The sequence below is a fragment of the Schistocerca cancellata genome, chromosome 3 (genome assembly GCF_023864275.1).
Source record: "Schistocerca cancellata isolate TAMUIC-IGC-003103 chromosome 3, iqSchCanc2.1, whole genome shotgun sequence".
Classification (NCBI taxonomy): Eukaryota; Metazoa; Arthropoda; class Insecta; order Orthoptera; family Acrididae; genus Schistocerca; species Schistocerca cancellata.
Window position 1 is genome coordinate 87,603,059 of NC_064628.1, and position 21,079 is coordinate 87,624,137.

Consider the following 21,079-nt stretch of genomic DNA (forward strand, 5'->3'; position numbering starts at 1 on the left):
ATAAAATTTAACACATGAACTGTGATGGAAATACAGCAAGAGCAATAAAGGAACATTAAAAGTGTTACCTAACAGCAATTGTGTGAAGTGCGAAATCACAATGATATTACATGTTTCATGCCGGAGATAAAAGTTAAAAAGAAAACTACTGAGATAATTGTCAAGTGTACGCTGAAATTCCGAAGTTTTATCTGCCACTGGTTGTTTGTACAGGCCTGTGCGTTGTGAGATCCTTTAAATGAGGTTGCTCTTAGGTGCTATCAGTACCGAACAGATAATATCATTGGTTTCAATAAGATACCGCTTTCCATCTAGAGGTCTATCGAGAATTTCGAGTCCTTAGTTCGAGGGAATTCCAGTTATGATTACAGAAACAGTGACATTTCTTTGCTGTAGAGTTTCTTGACGGGTAACATCTGGGTTTCGGCAGCATATCTGTGGGACGAGTAGACTTTCAAACCACTCATCACCAATGGAACGCTTCATAGTAGGTGTATAATTCGCAGTAGGTCAAGTGCGATAAAATTTTCCCAATTTCTGGAAAACACCGAAAACTTTGTATGAAATTGGACATAAATTTGCTAATGATAAAAATGAAGCCATGAGGCTTCCTCGGAGCAACTCTGTAAGTCCTCTTGGTCTTCTTCATCTGGAATATCGCAGAAAACGACCAAAGGTTGAAGATTAGGGTAGAATGTTTCATTGACTCATTGACTCATTGACTCATTAAGGAGGGAGAAGGGAAAAGAGATGAGGGAAGTGGCAACAGGTAGCAGAAGGAATAGGCCTAGAACTAAGTCTGACAGTTTTGTGGTGAATGTCAAAAATAAGTTTGACCTGTTGCTTCAGTTAGAAACTGATGAGCCTCAAGCAGAGGTAGGTGTAGGCAGGACACAACAGACTTTCAATAGGAAATTGAAAAAGAATGTAGGAAAGTCATCGAAAAGGAAGAAAGTTTTGTTGTTAGGCAGTTCTCATGCCAGAGGTGTAGGCCAACTTCTGCAGGAGGAATTAGGACCAGAATACCAGGTCACAAATTTTTTCAAACCAATTGCTAGTCTGGATCAGGTGACAGAGGATTTAGGTTCACTCTGTAAAGGATTTACCAGGGACGACACCGTGGTTATTGTGGGAGGGCCAGGGAACAGCATCGACAGAGATCCTGGGTACAGTATAGAGTGTGACCTGGTAAAGATTGCATCGGCATCGAGACACACCAATGTCGAATTTGTATCTGTCCTGAGACGCCATGACCGACCTCATTTGAACTCTTCTGTTGGAAGAGTTAATTTGGAGTTGGAACGGCTGCTTGGGTCAGGTGCGGGGGCTCATATTGGTGTGGTTCCTGTTGATTCTCTCAGTAGGTGGGAATATACCAGGCATGGCCTACATCTCAACAGGAAAGGGAAGGGGAAACTGGCTGGGGTAATAGCAGGAAATTTAAGGGGGGGAGGCACTGCCATGAATGGTAAAATACCAGTGGTTACAGGTGTTGGAGCAGCACCTTTTTTAGGATAGGTAAGACAGAAAGATGTCAAGTTCTACGAGAGGTCAGGATTGAAACAAATCTTCAGTTTAGGAAAGAAATTAAACAGCACAATTCTAGCACATTGGATCACCAATCACAGATGTCAATTATAAATTTTCACCAATCACCAGAAATTTTATCTCCACCAAGTTGTATCTCAGTCCTAGGTAATTGCATTGATGAATTAAAGTCACCCAACCCAGTTGACATAATCTGCCTCTCTGAACACCATGTGACCACTGGTATAGGAACTAGGCCTAAGCACAATGAGAAACTCAGACAGGAGAGTACTGCAAATGTTAGAATAAGGAAAGGTTCTCATAAAAGTATAATTAAAAATAATGTAAGTATATTTCATCAAAATATTGGGAGTTTAAAGAATAAAATAGATGAGCTTCTGGTTTGTTTAGAAGATTTTGAAGCTGAGGATGAAATAGATATACTATGCCCGTCTGAGCATCACATTGTCACTGATATGGATAAGGTAAATGTAAGTGGATATAAGCTCTCTGCACATGTAATGAGAGAAAATATGGAGAAAGGAGGAGTTGCCATATATGTCAAAACTTATCATTGTGCAAAAAGTATAGAAACAAAAAAGTTTTGTGTAGAGAAACATATAGAAGCATGCGCCTGTGAGCTTAAATTAAATAAACGAACATATATAATTGTAACTGTATATAGGTCCCCATCAGGAAATTTTCATCTATTTCTGAAAAATTTGGACTCCTTGTTGTGCTATCTGTCAGACAGGGGGAAGCAAATTATTATTTGTGGGGACTTCAATGTAGATTCTCTGAAAGAGGGTAATAGGAAAAATGACCTTGAAGTATTGCTCGGTTCTTTCAATTTGACACCCGTTATTGATTTTCCTACTCGGGTGGTAAAAGATAGCAGCTCACTGATAGATAACTTCTTTATAGACCAAGATAAGTTTAACCAGATAAATGCTCAGCCTGTTGAGAATGGTCTTTCTGATCATGGTGCACAGCTAGTTACAATATATGACATAGCTCCATTCAGCAATACTAAACAGTCCTCCAAAGTAGTACGTTCAGTCAATGATTTAACAATTGCAAATTTCAGGGAAAGCCTACAGCAGTTAGACTGGGATGAGGTGTACTGTGAACCTGATGCCAATTTAAAATATAATTTATTTCATGACATTTTTGTAAATGCATTTGAAAACTGCTTCCCCAAGAAAATAGTTAAATATACTTGTAAGAAACCTTGTAACAAACCATGGCTTACTAAGGGTATAAAAATATCTTGTAACCAGAAAAGGGAAATGTATCTGACAGCAAGAAAGAGTAGTGACCCAGAAACTATCAAACATTACAAAAACTACTGTGTTATATTAAGAAAAGTTATTAAAAAATCCAGGAGTATGTGTATCATGTCTGAAATCAGCAACTCTGATAATAAAATTAAAACAATTTGGAATATTATTAAAAGAGAAACAGGTCAACCGAGAGTAGAGGAAGACAGTATTACCATCAAATTGAATGAAAACTTTACGAACAAAAAGTCAGAAGTTGAAAATATTTTTAATAATCATTTTATAAATGTTGTGGATATAGTAGGATCCAGGTGTTCATTAGAAGATGCTAGGCTGTTAATGGAAGAGGCCATACCTATGCAATTTGATACAATTGAAATCTCACCCACTTCTCCCTCTGAAATAAGGAAAATAATAAACTTGCTTAAAAGCAAAAACTCACATGGAATTGATGGCATTTCCAGCCACCTGTGTAATAGCTCTCTGGAACAGGGCATTTTCCCTGATAGACTGAAATATGCTATTGTTATACCTTTGCATAAAAAGGGGGATAGATCTGATGTCAACAATTACTGTCCAATCTCCCTTCTAACAGCTTTATCCAAAATTTTTGAGAAAGTAATGTATTTAAGAGTAGCTTCACATATCTGTAAAAATGAAGTACTAACAAAATGTCAGTTTGGTTTCCAGAAAGGTTTTTCAACAGAAAATGCCATATACGCTTTCACCAATCAAATTTTGAATGATCTGAATAACCGAACACCACCCATTGGGATTTTTTGTGATCTCTCAAAGGCTTTTGATTGTGTAAATCATGAAATTCTGCTAGACAAGCTCAAGTATTGTGGCATGAGTGGGACAGTGCACACATGGTTTAATTCATACCTAACTGGAAGAGTGCAGAAAGTTGAAATAAGTAGTTCTCATAACATGCAAAGATCAGCACATTCCTCAAACTGGGGAACTATCAAGAATGGGGTTCCACAAGGGTCAGTCTTTGGTCCTTTGTTGTTCTTAATATATATTAATGACTTGCCATTCTATATTCATGAAGAGGCAAAGTTAGTTCTCTTTGCTGATGATACAAGTATAGTAATCACACCTGACAAACAAGAATTAACTGATGAAATTGTCAATACTGTCTTTCAGAAAATTACTAAGTGGTTCCTTGTAAACAGACTCTCGCTGAATTTTGATAAGACACAGTACATACAGTTCCGTACAGTGAATGGTATGACGCCATTAATAAATATAGACCTTAATCAGAAGCATATAGCTAAGGTAGAATATTCCAAATTTTTAGGTGTGTCCATTGATGAGAGATTAAATTGGAAGAAACACATTGATGATCTGCTGAAACGTTTGAGTTCAGCTACTTATGCAATAAGTGTCATTGCAAATTTTGGTGATAAACATCTTAGTAAATTAGCTTACTACGCCTATTTTCACTCATTGCTTTCATATGGCATCATATTTTGGGGTAATTCATCACTGAGGAATAAAGTATTTATTGCACAAAAGCGTGTAATCAGAATAATAGCTGGAGTCCACCCAAGATAATCCTGCAGACATTTATTTAAGGATCTAGGGATATTCACAGTAGCTTCTCAGTATATATACTCTCTTATGAAATTTGTTATTAACAACCAAACCCAATTCAAAACTAGAAGAAAGGGTGATCTTCACTATTCAAGATTAAATCTAACTTTGGCACAGAAAGGGGTGAATTATACTGGTACTAAAGTCTTTGGTCACTTACCAAATAGTATCAAAAGTCTGACAGATAACCAACAAGTATTTAAGAAGAAATTAAAAGAATTTCTGAATGACAACTCCTTCTACTCCATAGAGGAATTTTTAGATATAAATTAAGAAAAAAATATTAAAAAATAATAAAAAAACACAAAAAAATAAAAAGTTGATATATTAACTTAAGTATGTTGTTAAATTAAATTAATTATGTCATGTATTGGAAACTTTGACTCGTTCCACATCATTACGAAATATCGTATTCATGATCCATGGAACTAGTATTAATCTAATCTAATCTAATCTAATCTAATCTAATCTGACACTAGTGCAGGAGGAACAGATGCTCTGATTGGACAGAATGGCTCAGGAAATAAGCCGCAGTATTTTCAAAGAACCTCGCAGCATTCAGTTAAAAATGGGTAGACGTACGGAGATGTGAACTTCGAACGTAATACCATGGGCAAGTCAGATCACTGGACGTCGCATGAATCAATTTTTATCAGAAGAGTATGAACAACTACTTTCCTACGCAACTAGAGGATGGAATAATTTAATGTGATAAGATGCATGGGAATGAAATTAATAGTTTAATGATACATGCGGCGGCGCGGTTCCTTCCGACCCTTTACGACGAACCCTGTGAACATTGCCTCAGCAGATCATCAGTAAGAAAGCCGAGCGAAACCTACTGTACTTCGACGTCCACCAGGCTGCAATTAAAGTCACTAATTACGTAACGGGAGAAAATTTTCACACGAAATGAAAGGTTGGTAATTTTGTCCTCAATTAATATATTCTGAAACTTAGGTGAACAAGTATCACTGCCAAGGCCGTGCTAGTCTTAACACAGTCACTCACAATCCCCTTCACTCATGTTAGCAAGTTTACGGTGTTGCATTTCCCGAAAACGTAATAGCTACATAAATACGTATTGTTTTTGGTTGAGAATGCTCGCCAAATATTAAGTCTGTCGGTACCTAATGCAGTCACAGTTTTTAGCCACAGTTTTTTGCTCAATATGCCACGCGGAATATATGTCTTCTCGTTACAAAATTCACTTAAAAACTGCGAAATTTCTCCACACCCATCGGAATAATTATGCTGTCACTTCACCACACTTTTGGTGTATGAACCACTGCTAGATCCGGCAACTTATCATTTCCATCGGAACTACTACTACACACGTCCCAACTGTTTCATGGCTAGGCTCCCACTCCTCTCTAGAATACTCTGTCTTCTCTACAAGCAGAGAAAGGCACGCGAAAAATATTGCTTTTCCATTGGTCCGTTTACTCAACAGCCAATAGCAAAACAACATTCTCCCGCATTAGACAGCACTTTTCATCAATAATCAATCGCAAAATTGTAAACCTAACGACTGCACATTTTACCGACGTAATTATCTAATATGCTGAAGTTTTGTTGCCGGCCGCGGCGGCCGTGCGGTTCTGGCGCTGCAGTCCGGAACCGCGGGACTGCTACGGTCGCAGGTTCGAATCCTGCCTCGGGCATGGGTGTGTGTGATGTCCTTAGGTTAGTTAGGTTTAAGTAGATCTAAGTTCTAGGGGACTTATGACCTAAGATGTTGAGTCCCATAGTGCTCAGAGCCATTTTTTTGAAGTTTTGTTTATGCATAAAGTTATTTAATATTGTTATTTATACCTGAATTAACTTTCAATTTACCATAAACTTACTTTACAAATCTATTCTACAAAAATCCCCTTTGTCCACATCCATACTTCTTCGAAATGTTCCCACACTAAATCTCACTACATAACTCGTTAAACCATTATCTTCATATTAACCTTAAACCACACTCACGCATCATTCATACTGCTAAAACACATTTATAACATTTACTTACACAAAAATACATAATAACACTTTATGAAAATACTAGAGCAGTTTATGGAAAACATTCTATTACTTTAGTGCACTCTAGTGGGCACTATCGAAACTAAATCACAGTCCCCTATCCAATACTGTCCTCTATCGGCTGATACATAAACTACGTGTGCGTCCAGTCTCGAGTCACCATCTGTCACTATCCAGCTCTGAGACACATCTTCCACTTAACCGCCTCCAAGGCAGGATCGGTATACGGCGCTACGCCCCATTGTGCAGTATCACGTGGGGCAGAGAATCGAAGGACGAAGCTAAAACTTTCAAGGTAAACATAACGCAAACCGATAAACAAACTTTCTTAGGGATTGTAACAAAACAAGCACGGGATGTACGGACATGTCACAAAAACATTTTATGAAGTGAGACTGACTCCTACAATTCGTTTCTCAAAGCGCAAATGGGAAATGAATTTCCTCTTGCCGTATGTCAGAAATGTGCCATCGCTTTGCAAAGTGAATAAAAAGTTTGCATGCTTTCAGCCCTGTTATTCTTCTTCAGTAATTAATATTAATCTGGTGAATCATGTTATAAAAGGAAGCTAAGGATTTTGGAACACATACACTGTGTTCGAATATTATGAATTACTTGTAAGAAAACGATGTATTGGCACATAACCAGCACAGATTTATAAACTATCGTTACTGTGAAACATAATCGGTTCTTTGTTCACACAAAGTAACGAGTGCTGCCGACAGAGAATCTCAAGTTTATTCCATACGTGCTGAGTACATGGCATTTCCTGGGTATGTATTTATTCGAATTCTATTATTCTATCTCCTGCTTTCCACTCTCTCATACCAACTCCCTCACCCCCCCCCCCTCTCTCTGTTCATCTAGTCCACTCCCTCCCTCTGTCCACTGTCTCCATTCTCCAACCCCTATCCATCTGTTCCTGCACCTCTCTCTGTCCATCCCCTCATGCCCCTCCCTCTATCGATCTACTTCTTCCCCTTCTGCCCATCTCCTCCTCACCCTCTAAATCAATCTCATACTCCAATATCTCTTTGTCCATCTTCTTCTCTCCCCTTACTCTTCCATATCCTCCCCCCTCTATCCATCCCCTATATTCCCTCGTTCCAAATCCTCCATCTCCTCTCTCTGTTCACCCCATCTCCCCCTGTTTCTGCCTCTGACCATCTCCTCTTGTCCATCCCTCTGTTCACCTGCTCCTCCCCCTCTGCTCCCACCCCTTCTGTCCACCCCATCCATTCCTTTCCCCTGTCCATAATCTCCTCCTCCCTGCTGTTACTGTTAATCTCATCCTACTCCCACTCGCTCTGTCCATCTCCTCTTATCCTGCTCCCACTCCATCTCTTCCTATCTCTTCCTACTGTTCATCTCCTCCATCCTGTCCATGTCTTTCTGTTCATATTCTCCACTTCCTCTCCCTCTCTCCGCCCAACTCTCCCTCCCCTGTTACTGTGCCTCTACTCCTTTTTCCTTTCTCTGTCCAGCTATTTCTCCCCCCTCTCCTTCCATCATCTCCTCTTCCCTTTCTCTGCCTACATCCCCCACCCCTTTTCCACCTGCTTTCCCCTATTGTGTCCATCTCGTCCTTTCCTTTCTCTCTCTGTCCATCTCCTTCAACCCCCCTAAGTTATCACTCCCACTCCGGCAGAGAGTTGCTCGTTATGACTCTCACAGTAAAAAATGAAATGAGCGTATGACATCGTTGGCTGGGAGGCCCTATTCGGGAGAGTTCGACCGCCAAGTGCAAGTCTTATTTCATTCGACGCTACACTGGGCGTCTTGCGCGCCGATGATCAGGATGAAATGATGACCCGGTCCCCGAGCGGAAAAAAAATCTGCATTCCGGCCAGGAATCGAACCGGGGCCCGTATGCGTGGGCGGCGTGCACGCTACCAAACAGCTAAGCAGGCGGACACTCTCAAAGTAATTCTTTCCAAAACAGTACGTAATATTTTTCCCAAGTTTGTTCTGAATCGATCCAGGGATTTAGAAAGAGCTTTTTGTATCGAAATTCGCCCTGCGTTTAAATTTTTACGCAGCTCAATTTTTATGGCGCCATATATCATGAACTATGTGTTGACAATGATGTAATTTTGCAGGTACGTCCAGTAGTATGCGTGGATATCCTATGTGAAATGTGTTGCGAATAGAGTCAGTAGTAAAGAAGTAATAAGTTGAAATGGCATTCATGATGCGGAAATTTTTCGCTCATCTCAATATGTAACGTCATATCACCTCAGCTATGTGTCGTGCAATAATGTATTTTTGTAGGTACATTCATCCACATATACGGATATTGTCTGCGACATGTGTTGTAACAAGAGATAGTAGCAATGATGTTATAGATTTAAACGTCTTCCATGGTTTGCCGGTTTTTCACGCTGCTGTGTGTTTATGAAATTCTATCTCCTGAAGCATGAGTCACAGAATGATACAATTTTGCTGGTACATTCAGTGGTATATGTGAATGCTGTCTACAAAATTTGTCGGGAATGCAGACAGTAGTAAAGAAGTAATAAATTACATCGGCATGCCTGATGTCGCAGTTTTACTCCATGAAAAGGGAAAATGTAGTGAGCAATAAACTTTTTCCTGCTTTCATCAGCGAGAAGAAGTTTTGTAAAGATCTGAAATTATGTCAGAAGGTTGTTGCGAGTCTCCAAGTGCCCTCATTCTCAAACACTGGATGAATACGAAGACCCAACATATTTCCATTGATTGACTGTCGAACCCAGATGCTCCCGTGCCCACTGCAATTGTAATTGACGATGTCGTTGGGTCAACGTATGAGCACGTAAGGGTGGTCTACTGCAGAGCTCCATGTTCAACATGTACGTTGAACGATGTGCTACGAAACATTTGCGCGTGCACCAGCATTGTAATCTTTTGGCAGAGATGCCGCAGATCACCGTCAATCCTGCTTTACAGAGAAGACGAGCATTTGAACCCCACGTTCTGTAGAGAATGGTGGACGTGCAACGATTTAGTGCCTAGTGGTAATGTCACTGTCCTTCTACCCCTTTCCGTAGATGCTGACGACAGTAGCACGTGAACATTCGACCAGCTTCGTCGGTTTCGATATACTCGTTCACAGGCTCTGCGTCATAAAAATCTGTCCTTCGAAAAACCGTTTACCTCAAAGGATTTTTCCCGTTTGCTGCACATATCTTCACTAGGTGGTCCTCTGTCCGTGTCAGCACCGTTTACATAGTTTTGTTACCGCGTCACGTGACCGCAACGCCACAAGGTGGTATTCGACGTCGTGTTGGGCAGTATCATTTTGTTTTGGCTTATCAGTTTATAACTCGGAAAGTTGTAAGATGGCAAGAACTATGCCCCTTACATGTAGTCATTAAAGATCACCTAACTCACGTTGAGCGAACAGTAGGGCTGAACAAAAATTACTGACTAGGCACAATGCATCTTGTAGAGGGTATAGTATGGACATATTGGAATAATTAATGTCGGGTGATGGTTTTAAAGTAATTCACACGACATGAAAACTTTGTGGAGACGCGTCGATTTACTGGAGGCTAGTTTATCCCAGGGAAGTATTCAGAGTTGATCGTGGCCGGCTGGGGAGTGGCGAAGGGAAGCGACAATAGGCAGCTCAGGGCGGCTCGAGCTCTGAGAAAGCGGTAATGGGGCACGGCCTCCAGCTGTCTTAAGATGAGTGACAGTGAGTGAGTGGTTGACTCCATGCTGGTGTACCGGGAAGCAGACGGAGAACTTGTACACCTGTTGATAAATGTCCGTCCTCCCGCTTTCAGTGAAACATGCGAGAAAGCCGCGCAAAGCTACGGTGGAGCGGTCAACAGAGGCCAAAATATGCGTGTTTGTGACTATAGCAACTTCACGCTGAATTCACGGTCTGCAGAGTCTGAAGTAAATCAGGTGAAGAGCAACGGAATGAAATACGCCGGCCTCTGATGGGAACGTAAGACCATGTAATTTGAAATACTCTCCTGGGAGTCAGAATTCCGGAAAATGTTATGTTTTGTGCAGACGCTAACCTTGATGGGTGGCCTGGGAGGAGCTAAATAGCAAAAGTTGAGAGGAAGGGAAATTTTGTGGGAATTTGTTCACTTTCCAGGGCAGGCACTGGACGGCGCTGGGAAGCGATGCATAAATAACGCGACTTGCGCTGCAATTGGCGTAAGTGATTTTGCTGGAGGGGAAATCGAGGCGAAGAGCGGACTGGCAGAAGTATCCGTAGTGGTCTTCCGTTCCCAGCTTGCCTAGAGTGCGGACGTGGCGTTCTTTACTCAGCTTGCCTGAGAAAGAGTGAGCATCTCTGCAGTTTAGGACTTAGCAAATGGAACGATTGAGCTTGGAGATAGAACGTTTGGGTTCAGCTATGTACTGAGCAAGATAGCTAGGAGTGAATAGACGAGCGCAGCCTTGCAGCATCACGAGGCCGGCCGACGTCCGCACGACGACGCCGCCCCGCCACACTGTATTCTGTGATATTGCACCCGCTCCGGCTTGAATTAGGCCACTGATTAATTTGTTGCATCACGTGAGCAAAGTTTCCATGAGGATTTCATGGGCCGTGTATTGGGGAATTCTTCTTGCACTTCGCATTACGCCTGGGTCAGTATATAGGAATTAATTTTGATTTATCGCGATTTACTCCACGTAAACGCAAGTTATTACCACTGCCTGATAGGAGAGTCATGTAATGTGATGATTGAAGGTCGGGAGTTAAAATAAATTTGTGCTAATCGACTGCATCTGTTTTCAATCAAGTAGTTGAAATCCCAAGTTACTTTCTTAATTAATTTTATGTTCAGCATTTGCGTCTGGTGTTCAATAGCTGAATATAACATCAATGTGCACCCCTTTTTAATTAAAAGTGATCAATTCTGAATTAATTAATGTCAACACTGCCATCGCAGTTCAATCGGGAGTCACAGGGCCTTATTACTTTCTTTGCGTTATCCGATATTGCGGCAGTTTTGCACTCTCTGTTGATCTGTTAGTCAATTATCTGGGGTGAACTCACGCCAAAACCAGATAAGTGACGGGTGGGGTGTTACAAAATATGACGTGACAAACATTACGACAGGTGAAAAACCAGATTTGTGAGGTAATCAGACGTTTAAAGCTCTTTCGTAATAGGGAGTTGGGTGTTAGGCCCGGTTCACACTCAAATGACATGATATGCAATACGATATTCGATGCAGTTCGCGATACGACACAGATGCAACCGGCATTGGCGGAACGCATAGAGACGTAGCTGAAGCGACTTGAATGGTTCACACTGGGACGGCAGCGATGCAGCTCCGTCACGTATCTTGTCGTAAATCGGCCAGCTCTATAAGGAGTACTGGTCGCACCGCACAACCTGTGTCGTACGATATACGGTTACAGTCGCCTCTGTAGTTGGGTTCTCGACAAAACTTTAAGTTTTCGCATAAAAAATTGAAAGCCACTGTTTTTGGATTCTCGCGTGTTCCCGGCTACGCAATGTTTCTCATTCGATTTTGAGAACGCTATTCGGTAAACAAATATACGAGGGTTGACTGAAAAGTAATGCTTCCACCTTCTTAACTCTTCAACAGTTGGCAGCACTGGTATGTGGCAGGTACTGGCTTGTTCCGTAGCCTCTTCTCTACAGCTCCAGTTGGCGGGAAGCCTTAGCATTGAACGGTTGTGTTGTTACAGTGTAAAGTATGGAACCCTGCGCAGACGGTCGATCAATGCGATTTAAGCAACGTGCAGTCATTGAATTCTTGACAGCAGAAGGTGTCACCCCAAAGGAGATTCACCAGAGAATGGAAGCAGTTCATGGTGATTGTGTTGATGAGACTACTGTGCGTCGTTGGGCGAGTAACTTTAAAGATGTTGAGGCGGGAACATCTGACCTGCGTGACAAACAAAGAGTTGGACGCCCTGTGACAGCAACCACCGAGTTTTACTAGCAAAATGTTGACAGATTGATTCAGGACGATTGTCGTATCACTCAGAGAGAAACTGCAAGCACAATCGGCATTTCACAAGAACGTGTGAGTCACATTATTGATTTGCTTGGCTATCGGAAGATCTGTGTACGGCGAGTAACCCGGATGCTGACTGCTGAAATGAAAGCAGCTCCTCTCGCGTTACGAGAATGAAGGTGACACCTTTCTCCATTCAATTGTGATAGGAGGCGAAACGTCAGATTATGGCATATCGACACAAAGACTCGCCCAAAAAAAGAAATTTAAGACGCAGCTTTCAGTTGGAAAAATCAGGGACACAGTGTTCTGTGACACAGATGGTGTTACCCACGTTGATTTCCTTGATCGTGGAACAGCAATAAATTCAGAGCGTTACATCACAACGCTGCAAACTCTGAAACGACGGCTAGTAAGGGTCCGAAAGGAAAAGGGAAATGTTTTCCTGCAGCATGACAATGCCAAACCACACACTTCACGTGCCAACACAGCAGAACTTCAGAGACTGAATCTCACCACCGTACGACATTCTCCATACAGTCCAGATTTACAACTGACTTCCATCTGTTCCCGATAATGAAAGACCATCTGCGAGAACATCGTTATGCTTCTGATGAAGACGTTGAGAGAACTGAGGGACTGTGGTTTCGGAAACAGAATGTCGACATCTTCCGTGACGGCTTCAGAAAATTTGTTCTTTGAAACTTCCTGGCAGATTGAAACTGTGTGCCGGACCGAGACTCGAACTCGGGACCTATGCCTTTCTCGGGCCAGTGCTCTACCATCTGAGCTAGCCAAGCACGACTCACGCGCCGTCCTCACAGCTTCACTTCATCCAGTACCTCGTCTCTTACTTTTCAAACTTCACAGAAGCTTTCGTGCAAACCTTCCGAACTAGCACTCCTGGAAGAAAGGATATTACGGAGACATGGCTCAGCCACAGCCTGCCGGATGTTTCCAGAATGAGATTTTCACTCTGCAGCGGAGTGTGCGCGGATATGAAACTTCCTGGCAGGTTAAAACTGTGTGCCGAACCGAGACTCGAACTCGGAACCTTTCCCTTTCGCGGGCAAGTGCTCTACCAGCTGAGCTACGCAAGCACGACTCGCGCCCCCTTCCCCACAGCTTTACTTCTGCCAGTACCTCGTCTCCTACTTTCCAGACTTCACAGAAGCTCTCCTTCGAACCTTGTAGAACTAGCACTCCTGGAATCATCCCCCAGGCTGTGGCTAAGCCATGACACCGTAATATCCTTTCTTCCAGGAGTGCTAGTTCTGCAAGGTATGCAGGAGAGCTTCTGTGAAGTTTTGAAGGTAGGAGACTAGGTACTGGCGGAATTAAAGCTGTGAGGACAGGTCGTGAGTCGTGCTTGGGTAGCTCAGATGTTACAGCACTTTCCAGCGAAAGGGAAGGATCCCGAGTTCTTGTCTCGGTCCGGCACACAGTTTTAATCTGCCAGGAAGTTTCAAATCAGCGCACACTCCACTGCAGGGTGAAAATCTCATTCTGGAAACTTGTTCACTGTTGGCAGAAATGTATCCAATTGGCTGGTGATTATGAGGAAAAGTGAATATTGGTAATTAAAGATCACATCCTAAGGATTATTTCTGCATTTGATTTATTAAAATATTTCCATCCAAACCCAATTACCGAAAGTGGAGGCACTGCTTTTCATTAAACCATCGTATTTTTCATCGTCTTGCAGCCTGTAATCACAGGTTTATAATGAGATAGTCTTCTTTTCGTTATTTCCCATAGTTATTGAACTACTTTGCAAATAACTTAACCACGAGGCATATTTTGAAAAGTTCGCAGTGAAGAATGTAGTCGCTGGCCTGTTTATATTTGGTTGGTTGTAGGTCATACATTGCTGCATACAAAATATAGTAACATTCCGAAATTGGTTTAGTGGCGGAAGGTGAGTGGTACCTCTTTCCATTCTGAAAACACGTAATGTGTGTTGGAGGTTGTCCACTATGAGGTTGGCAGTTACATGCCACACGGTGGGCTATAGCCATTAGAGATGGGCAAAACTGTTCTTTTCAGAGATCGGATCAGATCTGTTCACTCCCTGAAATGAACTAGCTCTTTTTCATGACTCACCACTCATTCACAATAGAAAATAAATGGAAGGCACATTGCCCTTTAAACTTGGTTTATTCCAGTACTATACCTGTATTTTGATCTTATTTGATCCTATTTTGAAGTAACACAGATAATGAGTAAGAATTTTGTATTGTTTATTGAAATTTCCACGATATGACAAAGTTTTTGATTATTGATTTATTTTGCACTATCGTGTTTTTTTGGGTGATCGGAAAATGTTGTAACTTGAGATTTACATTAACAATATATTTGGCTATAATGTATTAAAATTTCATTAACCTTGTACAAATACATCGCAAGCCATATATTTTTAAAGTGAATGTTTCCGTCCGAAGACGCCTAAAATCGCAAAATCCGTACCAGAATAAGAAAAAAAATATAAATTTGACTGTAAGACTTAAAGTGCTGCATATAGCCTTACGCAGAATAAAACGAGGAAAATATTGGTGTATCACATTTTGCGATACGTTTATCGGTTCGCTCGTAATTAAAACATAAATTCGAGTGTCCATAATAAAAATCCTATAGTAAGTGGAGTCGTCAGGAAACTAATCTGATCAGTTTAAACAAATAAAAATAAAATAAAAACAAATGATGTATACATAACATAATAATGTAATATACATAGCAGTATTACTACGAAGAACAATATCCAGTAGAGACGAACTCCGATGCAGAAGCGCTGAGTCAAGCAGGTCGAGCCGCGAGCTGTATTACTGCGTGAGCTAAGACCGCAGAGACCAGAGTGACACCTGAGTTGCTTTGCTCGACGCTCTGGCTCGAGTCGAGAACGGTGGGGTGAGCGTTGAGCGGGCGAGTTCCGAGGGTGGGGGGAGCGGTGAACGGCCACCAGTCACCCGCTCCGAGACAAATCGTCCGTTCTCTTGCGAGCAGGTTGTTGCAAGTAGTTCTTATGTTCTCCGGTAGGAGGCTCTCTGTCCTGTTGCTCGCATCAACTGCCCAGAGGGCAAGACGTGCGACTGAAATGATCGCCGACAGAGTGCGATGCTAAGTTAAGCTACGCCAGACACTGCACGCGGCAGAGGACGCACAGAGACAGCACGGCATATGTGAAACACAAAATCCAATGGGGCACTGCACAATGCTGGCAGCCAAGGTAGAAGCAGGGCAGAGGCCGGCGCCGGCTGTGTTGTGTGGCGTGCACTGTGCTCTGACCAGCAGAGGCGCCGCTGATATGCTCCGTCTCTCTCTCTCTCTCTCTCTCTCTCTCTCTCTCTCTCTCTCTCTGCCGTGGGAAACGTTTGGAGCTACCGTTCTTTTTTTCTGAATCACTGATTGTTCACTGCTTTGAAAGATGCAACTCTATGAATCAGTTCAGGAGCGGATCCCCCATCTCTAATAGCCATCTGCTATAGCCTGCTAAGCGGAGTTGCCTCGTATGTCTCTTTTTCGTACGCTGCCGATACAAGCTGAAGCTAGAAGTGAGGAACTTACTGAAACGAAAAGACACGGGGAGTCATCAGCTAATGAAGCTTACTGAATATTCTCCAGATTTCGGGAAAATTTATGACACATATAAAAGACATTGGAAAGCTAAATTCCTGTTGCTTCTGAATGAGCAGTTGGACGATATCGAGACGGACACGTCGGGATATTTCTTATCAGCACGGGCTTCTTCCAGTTCTTCAAATGCATTGACAGCCCATGTGCAGAGTTTACCAACCCCTTCTACACCATTAACACCATTAATGATGAATTATCTCACAAATACAGCAACGTTTCTTCTGAATACTCATCAAGGTGAATTACATATTTTGGAAAACTGAACTGTTGAAGAAATATCGTCCTAAGTTTATTAATTTGTAATCGTCATTTATACTTGTACCTTCACTCTCTTTCACCAACTTACCTTATTTTAATGAGTAGGAACTCAACACGAGAGATAGAGAGTAGAAAATTTGTGTCCTGCTTTGTCAGCGCTGCTGATACTAGTTGCTCCAAAAACTGGAAACATGGAATTTTTCATACTGAGAGATCCTCAGATTAAAGACTATGTCTGATGCTAGTTGGCTTCCCTTCTTCAACAATGCCCTTTTTGCTAGTGCTGGACTGCTTTTTATGTTCTCCTTGCTCTGTCTGTCATTTTGCTAGATAGCAGAATTCCTTAACTTAGTCTACTTCTTGATGCTTAATTCTGATGTCAATTTTGTCGCTGTTCTCATTTTTGCTACTTCTCTGCAGTTTCGTCTTTCTTCTATTTACTCTCCGTCCATACTCCATACTCATTAGACTGTTCATTCTATTCAACAGAGCACGTAATTCTTTTTCACTTTCACTCAGGATAGCAATGTCATTGTTGAATCTTATCGCTGATATCCTTTCACCCTGAATGTTAATGCCACTTATGAACTTTTCTTTTATTTCTGTCGTTGCTTCCTCGATGTGTAGACTGGACAATAGCGGTTAAGACTACATCCCTGTCTTACAGCATTTTTAATCCAAGCACCTCATCCTTATTCAAATGGTTGAAATGGCTCTGAGCACTATGGGACTTAACTTCTGAGTTCATCAGTCCCCTAGAACGTAGAACTTCTTAAACCTAACTAACCAAAGGACATCACACACATCCATGCCCGAGGCAGGATTCGAACCTGCGATCGTAGCGGTCGCGCGGTTCCAGACTGAAGTGCCTAGAACCGCTTGGCCACTCCGGCCGGCCATCCTTAGTCGTCCAGTGTTATTGTTCTCTCTTAGCTCTTGTACATACTGTATATTAATCATCTTTCTGTTTAGCTTACCTGTATTTTTCTCAGAATGTCGAACCCCTCCATCATTTTACGTTGCCTAACACTTTTTCCATGTCGTCAGGTAGTACGAATATGGGTTGTTTTTTTGTCCAGTCCTGCTTCTCTTATAAACCGCAGTCTGCCCCGATATGCCAACGCCTGAAGTGGACCAGATTTTTTTTGTTATAGGATGAAAAGTGGCGGTGGCACTTAGTTTTTTTTGGTTGTTCCAGTTTCCAAGGGGCTTTAAGAAACAAAAACAAAAATTATTTAAAAAAAAGAAGAAAAAGATGGCGCGTTGGTTAGCGCATATGCCTATTAAGCAGCAGATCCAGGTTCGAATCCTAAAAAAATAAAAAATAAAATGTGGTTAGCATATCTGCGTAGCGAGTAGGAGTACTGGGTTCGAATCCCGGCCCAGTACAAATTAAAAAAAAAAAAAAAAGATAGCTGAATGGTCAGCGTGACGGCCTGCCGTCTTAAGGGGCCCGGGTTCGATTCCCAGCTGGGTCGGAGATTTTCTCCGCTCAGGGAGTGGGTGTTGTGTTGTCTTCATCATCATTTCATCTCCATCTGGTGCGCAGGTCACCCAGTACGGCGTCGAATGTAAGAAGACCTGCACCACGGCGGCCGGACCTGCCCCGTAAGGGGCCTTCCGGCCAATAACGCCACACGCTCATTTTTTTTTGTCAACTGCAATGTCAGAACTGCCTCTCTGGTGGCTTTACCTAGCCTAATCATCATCTAACTGATCCTCGATTTTCTTTTCCATTCTTCTGCATACCAATCTCATCAGCAAGTTGGATGCTTGAGCTGTTCAGCTGACAGTGCTGGTGGCTTCCTCGAACAGCCAACCTGTCGGCGGTGGCGGCCGGCGCGGTGCTGGGCTGGTCGTCGCCGGCGCTGGTCCGGATGCCGCTGAACGCGGAGCAGCAGTCGTGGGCCGGCTCGCTGGTGGCGGTGGGGGCGACGCTGGGCCCCTGGGCCGGCGGCTGGGCGACGGGCCGCGTGGGCCGGCGCGGCGCCCTGCTATGGGGGGCGCTGCCCTACCTGCTGGGCTGGGCGCTGCTCATGGGCGGCCTCGCCTCCTTCTGGCTGCTGCTCGCCGCCAGGGTGCTGCTCGGGGTCGCCGTCGGAGTCACCTTCACCGCGCTGCCCATGTACGTCGCCGAGATAGCCGAGGTGGGTCACTCCCTGCAGCTGGACTGTCTCAGAAACTGTGTCCGCAGCTCTAGACATCCAGTCTCGAGCCTCACATGATCGGGACTCTTATCACACTATCCACTTGGCAGGTGGGCACTTTATAGCTCTGTTAACTCCTCAGTGTCGTCATGGCGTAACTGGTGGCTACAGCAAGAGGAACGTCTGTTACCGATTTCTGATACGGAGTAATTCAATCAGGTCTGCAGTATGTTAGTCAGTCCATCCCTCACCACACAGTATCATCCACAGCCACGGTCTTTTACACGACCCCAGCCACTCTGGCCACTCAGATGTCTTCCTCTGAACCCCTAGTGAAATCAAGATATCTGACAACGAGGCAATCTGTCGCAGTTATAACAGTGGGTGGTGGGCTGCTCCTCCTTCTAACAAACTGTATGTCCCAAAGGGGACCACTTCTGTGTTCTGTTCGTCCTACAATTCTTCACAGAGGCAGCTCACACATCTACAGCGAATCTGTGTTGGCTACTCATCTTACGTATGGGTTCATCCTGTTTAGTGAGCTTGCTTCACTCCCACCGCCACCCATCCACTCACTGTATAAGGCGGTAGAATCTTTTTCTCAAAGCATTCCAACGAATTCAGAGCCTTGAAGATTACTAATTCTTGACTCTGGCTGACCAACAAAGAAAAGTCCTAGGTTTTACCCTTTCTTCGACTGTGAGAGTTCTGCTCCTGACATCAGAGTTTTAACCAAAACAGAATCAGACATGGGTCAGTTGTGCGAGGGGTGCCTCTAGCCACATGCTGAGCCATGGCGGGTCACCAACTGTCTCTGCCCTGTCTCTTGGATTCATCCTTGTTTTTCACTTTTCTGATCTATGATTTCATTTATTATTCCATTTAATCACTTTTCACTCAACGACTTGTTTCATTCACTTTGTCATGCTAAAAGATTATCTGCAATTGCTGGTGTATTCTGTACTACTTTTATTCATTTTATTCTGATACGAAGTATGGTTTTTCTAGCTAAATACTGTATGTTTCCTATGCTCCACTGTTGGACATACACTTTAGCAATGCAAAACCATTGCAATGAATGGCTTCTGAATAGGCTGTTTTTAACTGCTTAATCTCTGATGTTGGACACTTATATCACCGCATCAGTAGCGCCCTCCACAGGCTGTAGTAGGTCCTGCCTCCAAACCTATATGTATCCCTCAGGTAACAGTTAGTAGTTTTTCATGTACCTGCGTGTGCAAAGTATTAGAAGTAGATACTTTATCAACGTACAGCCACTGGTGTGTCATGCCATCAGCCATGTTATCCAGAATGAGATTTTCACTCTGCAGTGGAGTGTGCGCTGATATGAAACTTCCTGGCAGATTAAAACTGTGTGCCCGACCGAGACTCGAACTCGGGACTTTTGCCTTACGCGGGCAAGTACTCTACGATGTGAGCTACCGAAGCACGACTCACGCCCGGTCCTCACACCTTCATATCAGCGCACACTCCGCTGCAGAGTGAAAATCTCATTCTGGAAACATCCCGCAGGCTGTGGCTAAGCCGTGTCTACGCAGTATCCTTTCTTTCAAGAGTGCTAGTTCTGCAAGGTTCGCAGGAGAGCTTCTGTAAAGTTTGGAAGGTAGGGGACGAGATACTGGCAGAAGTGAAGCTGTGAGGGTCGGCCGTGAGTCGTGCTTCGGTAGGTCAGATGGTAGAGCACTTGCCCGCGAAAGACAAAAGTCCCGAGTTCGAGTCCCGGTCGGGCACACAGTTTTAATCTGCCAGGAACTTTCAGTCATGTTATCCACATCATGTACTACTGGATTCTTTTTTTTATAGGCTTGGCCTTCAGCTATTGTGACATTAGTGTATTTTTCCATATAGTTTTTGCAGATCTGATGATGTCAGCGAGACTTTTATTTATTTAGCTACTGGCTGCGTCACTGAGAATTACTATTTACAATTTTCACAATTACAAGCAAATATCCACGAAACGACTCTAGTCCACTGATGTCTCTGTTACCACCAGGAACCCTGCTGGACCACTAGCGAAAGCTCTCGGAGGAGATTTATGAGCGACAGGGTGAACAGTCTGCTTATCAGAGACGCAGTCACAATTTGGAGAAATTATCTTCTTCCATTTGTGCAGAGCATCAGCACATCTGTTAATGTTGCTTTTTTTCAACTGATAACCGACCATATCTTGCATGGTAATTGAAAGCTAGGTGACGTGGTCGACGTTTAGGGCATCTTACACTACTAGCCATTAGAATTGCTACACTAAGAAGAAATGCAGATGATAAACGGGTTTTCATTGGACAAGTATATTATACCAGATCTGACATGTGATTACATTTTCACGCAATTTGGGTGCATAGATCCTGAGAAACCAGTACCGAGAAGAACCACCTCTGGCCGTAATAACGGCCTTGATACGCCTGGGCATTGAGTCAAACAGAGCTTGGATGGCGTGTACACGTATAGTTGTCCCTGCAGCTTCAACACGATACCACAGTTCATCAAGAGTAGTGACTGGCGCACTGTGACGAGCCAGTTGCTCGGCCACCATCGACCAGACGTTTTCTGTTGGTGAGAGATCTGGAGAATGTGCTGGCCAGGGCAGCAGTCGAACATTCTCTGTATCCAGAAAAGCCCGTACAGGACCTGCAACATGCGTTTGTGCATT

The 21,079-nt window shown here is 43.1% G+C and overlaps 1 protein-coding gene across 1 annotated transcript in view; it reads left to right on the plus strand.

Moving 5' to 3' along the window:
- Positions 1–21,079, plus strand: part of LOC126176130 (facilitated trehalose transporter Tret1-like) — a 107,880-nt gene that overhangs the window by 14,515 nt on the left and 72,286 nt on the right. The window contains exon 2 of the mRNA XM_049923268.1: positions 18,077–18,408. Coding sequence (XP_049779225.1) covers positions 18,077–18,408 — 332 coding nt within the window. The remainder of the gene's footprint in view (positions 1–18,076; positions 18,409–21,079) is intronic.